We start from the raw sequence: 14,967 nt of genomic DNA on the forward strand, positions 1-14,967 counted from the left end.
GTGCAGCAGTATAGATAAGCTGTAAAACTACACCCCCGTATGAATTCCTACTCCTCTTTGTGCTTGCATTTCAGCAATTTTAGGTATTTATGCACTTTTTGATCAACTCAGATTCCGTAATGAATTGTAAAAAAATGAATTCAGTTCACTTTAATATGCTAAGTGTTGGAGACTTCGAGTTCTTCTTAAAATAGTGATGTACAAAATGTGTTCTGTGGTAACTAGTTGATATTCCTCTAAAATGCATAGGCTTAATAGGCTTTAATAGGTTTAACTGAAGTTTGCACAGAACTGATCTTGAAGCCATCAGCTTTCTTTTGGCTACTGGTAATATTTGGATACTGCAATAGAAAATGTTAATTTGACGTAAACACAGGAAGTCACTTGTATTTTGGCCATTAAGATCACTCTTCAAGTGATGGGGTCTAGAAAATTAATTATTGAATGGAAATTGAATGCTTTACTTGGATATAATCCTGCGAAGCGTGACTGTTCTTTGTCGACAAGAATAATCCCACTATTCTTTATTTATGTGAATAGCCATTGGGTCTGTTGGCTGTAGGAACAGAGACAGGTAAATACAAGAATAAAATCCATTGTTCAGTAATGAATACTACAGAGGTATTTAAAACACACAGTCAAATGCTAAAAGAGCATCCTAATGGTCAGTGTTTGGTCCTACCTACACAAGTGTGCAATGTGAAAACATGGGTGTCTAAGTAGAAAAAACTGCTGAACCAGATCTCAAAATACAAAGACTGCTTTGCTTGAAACACTCCCTGTTTTCAAAAAAACCAGTAAGTTTAGCTGTGTGCAGAAGGCAGGGAAAGAAGTAGCTTGAAAACACCTCCAAATATAGTTGAAATGCCAAAATGTGATCTGACTTGAACATTTATTTAGATAACGATATCTATTTTGATTCAGAGTTAAATCCTGTTGCAGTGTTAGCTGCACTGAAGTATTCCTACCACCTTCAGAAACCACGGTGCTCAGCATGACAACAGATGTTTGCATGCGTGATAGTGTGTGCAACAGATGTTTAAATAGGGCTAACTTGGCAGCATTACATTTGGTTCTGTTGTTAGTCTCAAGCTGACGTTGGAAGCAAATTTTTGTGAAACTGCATAAAGACAGCTTTGCATCACAACTCTTCGTAATCATAATATAACGATGTTTTCCCCATGTGAAACAGAAAACGTCATTAGTCTACAGTCTATCCAAAGGAGTTGCTCCCACCTTCTTTTGACAATAGTACACTACCTTTATTTTTGGAGACACACTCCTCCTTTTTCTTTATTTATATGCTGACAGTTCAACCCAATAAATCAGATAAACTAGAGCTCTGGTGCAGAACTGACAAGGTATTTGAGAACTTCAGCACTTCTACAAAAGGAATATTTAGTGTCACATTTATTTTTTGCTACCTTTAAATTTGTTAAAATGAGGTCCAGAATACTTAACAGCCATTGCATTTATTAGGTTGCGTATGGGGAACAAGCAGCTTCCAAGACCACTATATAGGTTACCTCTAAATACTAAATAAATTCCAAGAACGATGCCAAATTAAAGTTTAATTTGACCACCCATAATGCTCCTAACTCACCATCCCAAAGTGTGTGCTGGAGTAGGATGCAAGATTTTCCCAGATAATGGCATCTTTATATTCTACTATCCTTTGCCCCATTGCTCTGGCAATTCTAAGCTGCATCTGGTGTTACTTTAAATATAAAACAGGGAAAAGTGCTTAGGTAGTCTAAATTAGCAAAATGATAACAGCACTCCAAAAGACAAAGGAAAAACACTTTCAAGTGTAAGGGCATTCTCATTGCAAGTTCTTGAAGGTTTCCTGCAAACAAACCCTGCAGCAGAATAAGGACAGTGACACACATACAACTCTTAGCACTGCTAAGTAATGGTAATCACTGAAAATAAGTCAAGATTAAGGACTCAGAATCTTCCAATAAGCACCACAAATCATATTAAAGGTAATGTTTCTTCTAACTGCTCCCTTGTTGGATGGTCTGGTTTGATAATCACTGCCCTCAGCCAGTCAGTGCTCTTCTGCTGAGCCTCTGGAGAGTATCTTGCGTTGGTTGCACTCACTCAGTTGTCCATAAAGCACACAGATTAAGCAGAAACTGAGAGTGAGGTGCTGCTGCCTTCTCTTCCTGCTACTGTCCTTTACTAGCTCTGGAGACTGCACAGCTGCAGACGAATCGGATTGGAGAACCGTTCTCACTGAAAATTGACGTTTAAGGAAGTGCCCTTTGAAGGCTAGAACCTGCACGGAGACAGGCATGAGAACACGAGAATGGAGCAGGGTAGAATTTAGGACTGTCTGTTTGCAGTGGTGCATTGTCAAACTGGCTCAAACTGGTTGTGAGACTGCGGAGTAAACAGGACTATGCAAAATGATCCTTGTCAGGAGCACCTTCAAACTTCCAGCTTTTCTTTTTTTTTTTGCTTTTTTTTTTTTTCCTACTGACCTACTTTGCAGCAGTTACACAAACAACCGCATCAGTGCACGCATGGACGTGCTGATCTGTGGTGCAAAGATCTGCTGCCACAAAGCAACTGTGGAGACTGAGCTTGTTAGCCTGAACTGCTGTCAGAGAAAAATCCCATAGTGTTGCATGGCATGACAAAAAAGCTGGCAATTGTAGAAAGTCAAACAAGGCAATATACTCCCCTGAAATCACCTGATTGAATGGTGCTTAAAGTGTTGCTTATCTCCAATAAAGTGTGAAAATTCTGTGTGAAAGTGGTAAAATTAACCAGTCTATAGAAGTAACTGATTTTTGTACATTATTCCACCTCCCGTGTTACACTTTTAAAATAATGATTTTCCAGACAATCAGCAACTTACACTGGAATTTCAGGGCACAATTTTGCAGTGAGAGTTTGGGCTGATCACTGGACTGGTTTGCCCAGAGGTCAGGTCCGCTCTGTTGCAAATGTCATCATTCAAAACCAGAGCATGGTCTCTACAATGCAAGTTCAACTATGCCCAGTTGATTTTTAGGCTTGACTGTATTTCTTATGAAGCTGAATTAGACGTATATTATTTAATCCTAAAGCTACATTTCTACATGTACTTGCATCACCGCTGACTGAAGTGAGAGCTGATTTAAGTTTCTAGATCACATTAAATTCAAAGGGTTTGTAACCAACTGGTTTTACGTCTTAAAAATTTACTCTCAGAATTTGAGTGTAAATATTTAGCCTGTAGGATTAAACCAACCAACCATGTAGGTTGTCCATGAGCCAGCAGTGTGCCCCTGTGGCTGAGAAGGCCAACGGTATCCTGGACTGCATTTGGAAGAGTGCAGCCAGTAGGCAGAGGGGAGGTTATCCTCCCCCTCTACTCTGCCCTGGTGAGGCCACATCTGGAGTACTGCGTCCAGTTCTGGGTGCTACAGTATAAGAAAGACATGGAGTTCCTACAGCAAGTACAGTGAAGGGCTGCAAAGATGACCAAGGGTCTGGAATGTCTCTCCTGTGAGGAAAGGATGAGAGAGCTGGGCATGCTTAACCCGCAGGAGAAAACTGAGAGGGATATTTTTAATATGTACAAGTTACTTAAGGGAGAGTATCAACAGGATGGGGCCAGGCTGTGAGGGTGCCTGAGCACTGGAGCACGCTGCTCAGAGATGCTGTGGAGTCTCCTGTGGAGATATTCAAAACCCATCTGGATGTGATCCTGGGCAATGTGCTCTAGGTGACCGGACCTGAAGCAGGAGGTGGACTAGATGACCCCAAATGGCTCCCACAACCTCAACCACTCTGAGATTTCTTCCCAACTATCACACACAACTAAAGCTCAGACACCTACAGGAAGGAAACAAATTCAGTTCTGTCCTGTTACACAGAATCTGTGGCCTCTATATCTTCATGGACAGTACAGAATTTTCTTTGTTTGCTGAAGTTACTGAACCGAGGAAAGCAGGACAGGCTGCTCAGCAGTCTATTTTACATCCTTCCATTTTCTTTTCTTGTTTTAAAGATGGAGCTGGTTAAAATGCCAATGCTATTCATGGTTACTACTGGCATCTGAACTACTGACATTTGTTCTGAGTGCAACGGTTATTCCCTTCAGTTATTCCAGCTTTTGGCAAACTTGAGCAGTAGTTCTCCTCAGTGTGACTTTTGAGAGGCTGATCTGCAGCAAGAACAGACCTGCTTTCCTTCACAATGTGAGTCTTCAGATAACAGGCTGAAGGCTGTACTGACACAGCAGAAAAAAAGTGAAACTCTTAAGACAAAATTAAACACGCTTTATTTGCTTTGTTCACCTGTAAAGCAAACCGTGCTTTAAGTTGCTCATTTCGTACAAATTGGTGATACACAACACGCAAGACAAAGACATCTCGTAACGCGGGATGGGTTTGCTTCCTTAGCGCTGCAGAAGGTCGTTAGGGGCGATACAAGCGTTCTCGCCATATTCCAGAGGTGCTTTTCCCAGCTTTCCCCAGCAGGGGGCAGGCCTTACCGTCGGCACGTAACGCTACGAGGAAAGCCGGATGGGAGGGGGGGACGTTTTCCCCATCCAGCCCCGAGCAGAGCCGCAGAGTGGAAGCAAGCCAATCCCTTAGCCTGGCTTTTAGCCCGTTTGCTGCAACAGCGGCGGCCGTTGCCTCATTCCCGTGGCAGACCTCCGCCTGACCCCCGAAAAGCGAGAGACTGCGGGCGCGCGAAGCAGCGCTAACGGTTGCAGCGGCCGCCCTGCTCGGGGCGGGGCTCGCGCGTCAGGGGGTGGCGCGGCGGCCCCGCGGCTCGTGCTCGTCCGACGGGCTGCGTCGTGCCGGCAGCATGGCGCGCGTAGGCGCGGACCCGCCGGGTAACGGGCGCGTGCACTGTGCGGGGCGGGGAGCGGCGACGGCGGGGGGCCGCGGGGGGCCGGGTTGCGGAGCCGGGCACGTGCAGCTGCTTCGCCCGCCAGGGGGCGCGGCGGCAGCCTGGGGGCCGCCGCTGGCGTACTCGTGCCGCTCCGAGCCGGCCGGGTATGTGCGGCTGTCCTGAGCGCTCAGCCCGGCCGCGAGCGGAGCGGGGATGGAGCTGGTGAGGGCGCTCGTTCCGGAAAGCTGTCGGTCGCTTCCGTGCGTGCCGGTGTCTCGGAGGGGTTGCTCCCAGACCTGCTCCGTGCCGCCGGATGGAGTTCGGTCGGGAACAAAATAAAAATGATGCAAAACAGAGCCCGCCTTCTGAGGCTGCCGCTTTGTAGCGAAGCCTGGGCGTGCTCGCAGCTGTTCCTTGGTTCTAAGCCACAAGTCGCATTTCCTGGGTTAAGGAAGATATTAAAAGCGGAGGGGAAGTAAAATCAGCCCCTTTTGGCGTTGGAGTATTTTGAAATGGGCAGTTCTGCCTGCCACCGCTTTCTGCTCTGTGCAGGGATGCCGGGCTCTCTCCCTTATAATCTTTCTCAGGGAATCGGCTGTGCAGCCCCTGCCGTGCTCTGGGTGGTGCTGAGCAGGCATGCCGCCCTTCTGCTCGCCGGCTGCCCGGGTTCCTCTGTCTGCTTACAGCTTTGCCACGTGCTGGGTGCTGTCACAGCATCGCTGTCCTGCCGCTGCAGAACCTACGCGTGGCTGAAACGGGAAATGGGAAGGGGTTTTTCAGCAGCCGTGAGCTGAGTCCAGCTGTGTATCCAAGAGCAAGTGCTGGGTCGTGTGCTTTGGTAGCAACATCCCCAGGCAATGCTACAGGCTTGGGGCAGAGTGGCTGGAAGGCTGCATGGAGGAAAAGGATCCAGGGGTGTTGGTTTACACTCAGCTGAACGTGAGCCAGCAGTGCGCCCAGGTGGTCGAGAAAGCCCAGGGCATCCTAGTTTGTATCAGAAATAATGCATCCAGAAGCAGCAGGGAGGTGACCGTCCCCCCTGCATGCAGCTCTGGTGAGGCCACATCTTGCACGTTGTATTCAGTTTTGGGCCCCTCGCAACAAGAAAGACATTGATGCCCCGAGTGTATCCAGAGAAGGGCATCAGAGCTGGTGAAGGATCTGGAGCACAAGTCTTATGAGGAGCTTAGGAAGCTGGGATTGTTTAGTCTGGAGGAGGCACAGGTGAGACCTGATTGCTCCCTACAACTGCATGAAAGGAGGCTGTGTGACAGCAACCGGAGAAGAGGTAATGGTCTCAAGTTGTGCTAAGGGAAGTTCAGATATTGGATATTGGGAAACGTTTCTTCTTAGAAAGATTGGTGAGAAAATGAAATGGTCTGCCCAGGGCAGTGGTGGAGTCGCTATCCCTGGAGGTGTTCAGGAAACGTGGAGGTGTGGCACTGAGGGATGTGGTTAGTGGCTGTGGTGGCGGTGGGCTGACAGTCAAACTGAGTGGTCTCAGAGGTCTTTTCCAACCCTAGTGATTCTATAGTTTGGTGATTTTCTAATGTTTGAGAACAATGGCTGTTGGAGGAAAGTCCTGTTTCAGATGGAAACAAATGCTGCCTGTGGGAATGTTTGTGGATCCACACTGCACAGTCATAAGGCAGTAGTTGATGATGAGTATATTTGGCAGTACAGCAAAGGATGCGTGTTCTCCCTGTCTCTTCAGCAGCAGGGCATGCCATGCAGTGAGACCCTGCTTGGGTAGGAGGGGTAACAAATAGGTTAACAGTAGGTTACTGCTGAGAACCTGTCTGCTGACTCTTGCTATGGTTCGTGAAACTCAGTGCTGCCACAGGGCATCCAGCTGAGGAAGATTTAATTAATCAAACAGTGAGTGATTACAAAATTGTCATCAGTAGTTTTTGGCAGGCTAATAGCAGGAGCGGTCTTCCTAGCTGCTGTTGTCTATGGTTGGTGCTTTTCTGCATGCTTTTTAATATACTTGTTTGAATGGTGGAGAAAGCTTGCTGAGACCTTTGTGAGTCAGTGTTAGTTCGTTGAATTAAAATAAACAATTTGCAGCTGCTCTGCTGATTAGGGCAGAACCTGGTCAAACTAGTGAATGGTGTTTTAAGTGTCTAAATCTCCTTGTAATTCCTTAATTCGTGTTGTTTCACAGTGAAGTGATGAAATGTCTACTTTCACAACTTGGTTGGGTATTTAAAACATTGGAAGCAAATTGTAATCCTTTATTTCTTCCCAGGGACTTGTTGCCAAATGGCTTTATGCTAATAGATTTATAGCATAGGTGCATAAAAAGTACCTTTTGAAAATCGTAGCAGCAAAAAAAAGAAAAGTGTTTTTAGGCAAATTGAAGGAATGTCTTGTTTCATCCCTGGGGCTGTTGAGCTGCTGCATTTGGAAATGTTAGGTTACAAATGGGCAAAGCTTATATCTTTTAGTCACAGAACAACTGTAAAAGTAGACAGCTGTACTGGGGAGACATCTCAAGTGTTGGGCAAAATTACTTGGTAACGTCTAGGAGTGATAAAAGTTGCTTTAGCTAGCGACTCCCTTGTTCATATGACACATCTGAATAAAGAGGGAACCAATTTTCTAAGGCTCCCCAGTGATCTTCATAAAATGCTTTTTTTTCCCCCCCAACTTCTGGCTGAGCAATTTGAGGTAGGAATAGGGCTTGTAAATAAAAGAAAGTAATAAAAAGGAAACAGCAAGAACAGACTGATTTCCTTTGCTTAGGAATATCTCCAAGCATTTTTTTCATTTATTCTTTAGCCGGCTCTTGCATCCTAACTCTTTTTGAGAGGGGAATTATGAGAGTTGAATGTTGAATGAGGAGGATGGTTCTTGGTTTAGTAGAACTGACTGCCAGCCTCACTTTTCTCCCAGGGATAAAGTTCAGCACTTTCTAGCATTTTTATGAATTGATCCTGCCTGATTTCTGGGCTCTCCTTGGATTTGTCAGTAGAGTTTATTTCTGACTTGAAAATTGCATTGTCTGTGCCAGAGCATGTCTCAAAGCAGGGTGGGTTTCCTAATGGATGAAGGGTTGACCCTTAGCAAGGATAGGTTAAATGGATTTTAAAGAACTTGAAGTTGTGCCATGCATTTGTAGCATGAAATCTGTCTGGCAGTGGCAGCCACCATCGTGATTCCCACTCTGTTTTCTGCAGCCTCTTTAAGATACTCCTGAAGAGGTACAGGTTTTACAAGCTTCTCAGAGTAAGGCTCTTTTCAGCCTTGGGAGCAGAGATTAAGCAGAAAACTGCTGCTATGGGTAGAAAACAGGACACTAAAGTGGTGTATCTTCAGCCAAGCAAGCTGTAGAGAAAGCAAAGCGGGCTGCATGAGATGCAGGGTCCAAAACCAAAGAGATGGCTGAATGTCTGTGTGCTTCCCAGTGTGTGAGAGAGAAGCAAAGGGTACGAGGGGTAAAGGCCTATGGCATGGAGGAGGGGGAGACTGCAATGGCATGGCACAGCTGGTGAGGCTGTAGTGGTCTCCCTGTTGTATCACTGACCTTGGGACCACTTTAAAGTGAAAGCAAGCTCTCACGTGTGTCTCATTGGGTTGCAGCTCTCTTGATGTGAAAGAGTTACATTTCATATAAGTCTGCAGTGCAGGCACGCTTTCTGATATGCGGTATTTGGGTCTTGCTTTTGAAAGCCTTTAGGTTGAAGATTGACTTTATTTTCATGAATAATTTGGTAGTTTAATATGAATAGGTTTAAGCTTTTGTATAGGAAGCTGCTAAGCCTGCCTGTTTGGTGTTCAAAATTTCTACTTGAGGGTGAGGAGTTTTTTCCTTTTGGTACTTTCATCTTCCCTTCAGTTGCTTCATACTTATTATAGCAAGTATGTTCACTTGAAAATTTTATTCGGCTTCTCTTTTTGGGAGAGCTGATTTAGAGCAGGTCTTCTTTGGTTTTTGTATAAATATAACCTTGTAATACTTGACCCTGGGCCTCATCTTCTCTGTAGCATTATTTATTTTGAGTAATACTGGTGTCAAAACAGAAGTTGTACTACAAGAATTCAGAAGGAAAGATTCAAAGTCATTAGTAGGTACAATGATTATTAAGTACTCCCGCCTGTGAGTTGTGATGAGATATAAGGACATATTTGTGTTTCAGAAATGATGTTTTTTGCAAGTGTTTTGATGATAATGTAACATGTTATCAAAAAAATGCAAAACAGGTGTTTGCTCAGAGTAAGCAAGCACAAGCTGAATGAAAGAGGATGAACAATTGTGCTTCACTCATCAACATGCTTGTAGAAAAATAGGAGGAGTCTAAGAGCAGGAGTTGGATTACTTGATTTTGTGTTATCGTGGGCAAGATATAGTTTTTTATTGTGGTTTTATTTATGGTTTTGAATTTCTGCATTATATTTGGGCTGAGCTTTCATTTAGATCATAAAGCATTAGAATACTGTATCTTCATCTCTAATAATTATTCTGAAACTTCAGTTGTTTTCTACTTCAGTGATAACAATGAGAAAACACTGAACAAAAATTTCCCAATCCAACATTTTATAATCAGCACGTGGTTAGCCAGATTAATTTTATTCTGTCATTGCTGCAGAGATCTTGTGGTTGTGCAGAATGTTATCTGGCTCTTATCTGTTTGTGTATTGTAGCATCTGTTCACTAACACAAATGCAAAATCATTATTTACTATTCTAATGCAAAAAAGAGGTCCTGTAGCTTTTTGTGAATTTTGGACTCAGTTGAAGAATTGCTTTTCCTTGGTCCTGCCTTCTGGTTGGCACTTGTGTGTTACTTACAGTATGGTGTTTGGTACCAAGAAGCAGTTCTGCGTTGTTCAGTTGTCACTCTAGTTGAAGTTATCGTGCTTCTCAGTGTTGGAAACTAGTTTATATGAGAGCTTGATGTGTATGCCCTTGTGTACTGCTCATACTGATATTTCTGTGGCCAGCTCTATGCAGATGACTGCACTGAGGTGAAAGACCCATTGAGTCTAATTCTACGTAGATAGATGCAGCTAATGATGTGATTGGAGCTCTAGGTGGAATAAACCAAATAGTGTTTGATTTCAGTATAGAATTAGTTATTTTATTCTCTTTCTTAAACGGGAAGAACTCGGGTTATTCAAGTGTATAGATTAGGAATTTCAAAAGTTGCTTAAATACTGGATTTCTTTTCTTGCAGCATATAACCAGGAAAGTGTGGAAGACGAAATTGCATCAGTTCTGCAGGAGCGCATAATGATTTTGGACGGAGGCATGGGTACCATGATCCAGCAGCATGCTCTGTCAGAAGGAGATTTCCGAGGGCATGAATTTAAAGATCATTCCAAGCCTCTGAAAGGCAATAATGACCTTCTGAGCATAACTCAGCCTGATATAATCTGTGACATACACAAGGTAGGTAGTTCTGTCTCTTGACAGCAGAAGGAAGCAGAATTTGGTTTCTGTGCTCCCCATAAGCTTCTGGCTCTCCTGTCTCTTTAGGGATTAGGGAAGTGAGTGCTAGGTAGCCAAGTGAAAAAGAATGAACAGATTTGACTTTTCTGGTTACATGACCATAGCATTTGTGTCTTTGTTTCTAATGTCACTTAGCATTGTTTTAATATGCCTTTTTGTCTCGTGTTGCTGCTGCATTTCTGTTAATTGTAAATATTTTTTCCTTTTCTCCTCCTCAGGGAGTAGTGAAAATGCATCTAAGTAGGACAAATTTGAATTCTAGGTGCATGTTTCTGTAATTGTGTATTAAAGGGCTGTTAAATGTGGCTGCCTGAAGCAGACCTTTCCATAGGGAACAAATGGAAAAATATGGCATTAGAAAGCCATATTCTTTTTTTCCTGGAATATTAATGTGTGGCACAGAGAATGAAACAGTTTATATGTGTTCATTAGGAATTTGCAAACAGATTTTATAATTTCCATATCTTCAGTTAGACTTAAAAAAAAAAAAACCAAACAAACAACAACAACAACAACAAAAAAAACAGACTTAAAAACAGCAATAAAACCTTCTTAAGTCTTGTATTTCTTGAGTTGCAGATATTTCTAGGTCCTTCTGCAATAATTTGAACAATTGCAAAGCACTGCAACTTATTGATATTCAATTGAGGCCTTACATTTTTTTCCAGACGTTTATTATAAAGATTTGTATGTCATTGTTTAGAATCATAATTGGTATGTGTTTGCAAACCTTAGTATTTATTCTGTATATTTGTGTTTACATTCTGTCAGTCTTTGAATTTTAAGAAAGATGAGTTGAAAAGAATTTTTGATCAAAATTTTAGGAATAAATATTTGTAGATTGAGTTCAGTCCCAAGACTGTCAACTGAGCTGTAATTGTGAACTTTGGAATTTCTGTAGGCTGCTGGGCTTGTATTGTTAATCAGAAAAGCTGGTTTAACAGTTGAATTCCACAGAGTTATTAGAGTGTTAGAGATGTAGCTTGAGATTGAATATTTTAGGTCTAACCAAATGTAAAGTTGGATAATCACATAAGAGTTACAGATGTTACCCTGATGAGAAAGGAAAGGAGGAAAGCAATTGAGAGAGGTTATCAAAACAAAGGGCAGAATATAAAAAGGTATTTCAGTTTGCATTGATTTCAGTTTACTTCGCTTGTAATTAGTCAGCCAAACAGCAGCTGAACACTTAATTATTTCATGAATATGGGTCATTAGTTAAACTTTAAATGTGATCTGCACAAAATGTAATTCTCCTAAGCTTATATTCTGTCACAATGCTGCCTTGTGCTGTAAAGTTCCCTTCATAACGTGTAAATTTTCTAATCATTTGCTGTTGTTTCACTGCTGCCTTTCCCAGGTCTGCTCACAGCAGCCCTTGGTAGCTGATGGTGACTGGATAACTCCCTGCTGTGTCCCTGTGTAAAAATCCAAAATGTTCTTCAGGTGCTGAAATTAATAGCTGGGGTGGTTCATTAAATGTCAATAGAATGTGTGATTGACACTAGAATTCTGGAAGGTGATTATATGGAACACTTCTGTTGCTTTGGCCCCATGCCTTAAACTGAGTAACTGCACTGAGAACTTGATCTCCTTTGATTTGGGCGGTGATTTGTGACTTTGTTTTTTCAACAGGTTGAGACAAAATAGATAGGTTGCCTTTGTTCCAGCTCTGTTCTGAAAATTTTGGAGACTTTTTTACTCTCTCATATTTTTCAGGAATACTTGCTTGCAGGTGCTGACATCATTGAAACTAACACTTTCAGCAGCACTCGAGTTGCACAAGCTGACTATGGCCTTGAGCATTTGGTAAGAACTCTAAATTAATTATATGTTTAAATGTTTTTTAAAATTTTGGTCTTAGCAGCCAGAATTAATTTATTTGCAAGGTCTGTCAAGGCTGTTTATTGACTGCATGCTGTCTGTTGGGCCAGGTGGTAGGGTTGCAGCTCATTTCTGCAAAAATAGAAGGAGGAAGATTACATTCTCTATGTGTGACAGTTGTGGTGTGCCTCTTGCTAATGGAAGCACAGGGAATAACGGTCTGTCCTAGATTTTGGTTGAGCAGTAGTTCTCAGTTCTGTGAATGTGATTGGTAGGCTTCAGTGCTTCTGAAGTATCAAGTGCCACAGTGGAAATGTGTTTTTTCCTGGGTGTTGTCTGCATAGTTGACTCTCTGACCTGGAGGTCTGTTGCAGACAGGGTAGGATTGTGTTGGTGTTAATGTGGAATTGCTTTCAATCTTGTGTATATCATACCTGCTCTGTGGTATGTGTTCTGAAAATCAAAGGGATTTGCAAAAGAAAATAGTTGCAAGTATGCTACTTGAATAAAAAGTGAGTTTAAAAGTAGGTTAATTTTATCCTCAAAGTTCTGTTCTTTAGCTTTTGTTGACTCAGAAGGATTTAATTATTACCTTACAAAATTAAATGTTCTGATAAGCAGCTGTAGGCTGACACATGTGGGATGAGATCAGCCATCTATCTTGCTGAGCTGTTCTATCACGTAGTCTTGAAAGGAACTTGTGTGTTTAATTTGTTATAAGCAACTCTTTAGAGTGTATTGCAGGCTTCAGAATGGAGGAGTTGTATTTCTTTCAGGGTGTATTACACTGCTTTGAGCTCGGGGTTTGTTTATAATTGTCTGTTACTGTTCTAGGCATATAGATTAAACAGAACCTCTGCACAAGTGGCCAGAAAAGCAGCAGATGATGTAACTGCTCAGACAGGTAAACCGTACTTAAGTTCTTATTCATTTGCTGTTTTGACCTGCCTTGCCACAATCTCTGAGATGTTACTAGCCAGAGGAGGAATACAGTCTGCAGGCATGAAAACTTCATTTTAGTGATAGCAACTGTTTTGTATCATAATTCATACCACAGGGATTTCAGTGTGTTTACAGGATCTGATACTTAATGTGATCTACAGTAAAGCTATCTTGAGCTTGGCTGTTTTAGACTGCAGGCAATGCATATGTGCTAGATGTGTTTTAGAGAAGACAGACTGAACAGCTTATAAGTTATGTAAGTTTGAAAGGTTTAATTCTTACAGAATTAGGATAGCTGATTATATGTGAACGTGGACTACCAATTACTTCTGGTGCAAATCTCCTGGTTTGACTCTACCCAGCAGATACTGGAATCTGCTTAATATCTGACCATCACCTGTAAATGTGCAGCCTTCTACTTTCAGGGCTTCCTGTGAGAAGATTATGACTCATTTCTACTTCTGTGTTTCAAGGACAAGGAATTTTGTCTTGTATTCTGGCATCAAATTCTATTTCAAACTAATGTGCTGTTGCAGATGAAAATCTTACTGTTGTAATTCATCCTATGCAGTAAAAAATGTAAGATTTGAAATATGCTTTAAAAAAAAGAAAAAGAAAAAGAAACACAGCACTTTTAAAATTTTATGAACGCATGCCAGACCATTCAAATCATGTTATCTAACAAAAAATGCCAGGATAGTTCTATGCTGTGCATAGGTAGTTGGGTGAGGCTTTGTATATCAAAGAAAAATGATACTAAAAGAAAAACAAATTGAGCCAATAGCTTATGATTGTCTTTTGCACAGACATTCTTCTGTCTTATATATGTAGATTGAACATCTTGGATAGAATTAAAACAGAAAAAGTTGTCTGTACTGGGTGATCTTGTGTGTTAACCAAAGGCCTGGTTTAAGAATAGTTTGATAGTTCTTGATCTTTTTTTTTGCTTTGAGAAGGCTATCACTGTAGAACTAGAGGTACTGTATTTTATTTTTCTTCTTCTGCATGTTGGTTTAGGAGTTAAGAGATATGTTGCTGGATCAATGGGTCCAACAAATAGGACACTTTCTGTGTCACCATCTGTGGAGAGACCAGATTACAGGAACATAAGTAAGTATTTATAACCATTAAATTACTTGATTTGGGTGATGGATTGAAACAGATACCTCCAGGTGAAGTAAACGTAATTCCTGTTTTATAGCTTTTGATGAACTGGTTGAAGCCTATACAGAACAAGCCAAAGGACTTTTGGATGGAGGAGTAGATATCATGTTAATAGAAACCATATTTGATACAGCCAATGCCAAGGTGAGGCTTGTGGGGAAAAAAAATATAAATTGGTTATATAAATACTTAGTGTACTACCTAAGGAAATTCAATATGGTACTTGAAAGAGCAATCAGCAACTGCTTATTAAATGTGTCAGGACTTCATTTGTTAGCTAACATGAAGAAAGGAAATATTTTTTTAATGATAAAACAGCCTTTTCCAGAATTTTTCTCTCAATATGTGCTGTTAATATCTTCCTTGCTGTTTGTACCAGCTGTTCTCTTATTCCCAGGAGCTGTGCTCTATTGCAGAACGTCTCCAAATGCATTTGATATTTTTATTCTTCAGTGTAAGCAAATCTGGTATATTTGTGGTGCACATTGGAGAGGGGCTGTCCAGTGTATGTGACTGCAGGAGTGGGAAAGCTTGTAATGGTTTTTTTTTTGTTTGTTTGTTTTTGAGGGAATTTGATACTGCTTTCAAATTTAAAAAACAAAAATTAGGAGTAGAGGATTAGGAGGATAGGGAGGATAAAATATTTCTTAAAATTATTCAGTGTAGTAATAGACTTGCTATGGGGCTTAAAACTTGCAATTCTATATAGAAAAGTCAGACTGGATAAGCAAACAGCATTTCTTCAGG

At 41.6% G+C, this 14,967-nt stretch overlaps 1 protein-coding gene across 1 annotated transcript in view; it reads left to right on the forward strand.

The window, feature by feature from the left end:
• Positions 1-3,470: 3,470 nt before the first annotated feature.
• MTR (5-methyltetrahydrofolate-homocysteine methyltransferase) overlaps positions 3,471-14,967 on the forward strand; it is a 48,329-nt gene continuing 36,832 nt past the window's right edge. Inside the window, 9 exon segments of the mRNA XM_042817790.1 lie at positions 3,471-3,613; positions 4,476-4,569; positions 4,571-4,694; positions 4,697-4,837; positions 10,016-10,230; positions 12,010-12,099; positions 12,949-13,018; positions 14,074-14,166; positions 14,258-14,364. Coding sequence (XP_042673724.1) covers positions 3,471-3,613; positions 4,476-4,569; positions 4,571-4,694; positions 4,697-4,837; positions 10,016-10,230; positions 12,010-12,099; positions 12,949-13,018; positions 14,074-14,166; positions 14,258-14,364 — 1,077 coding nt within the window.

This window comes from Centrocercus urophasianus, unplaced genomic scaffold (assembly GCF_019232065.1).
Source record: "Centrocercus urophasianus isolate 14NV4802_14NV808 unplaced genomic scaffold, USGS_Curo_1.0 seq_10, whole genome shotgun sequence".
NCBI lineage: Eukaryota > Metazoa > Chordata > Aves > Galliformes > Phasianidae > Centrocercus > Centrocercus urophasianus.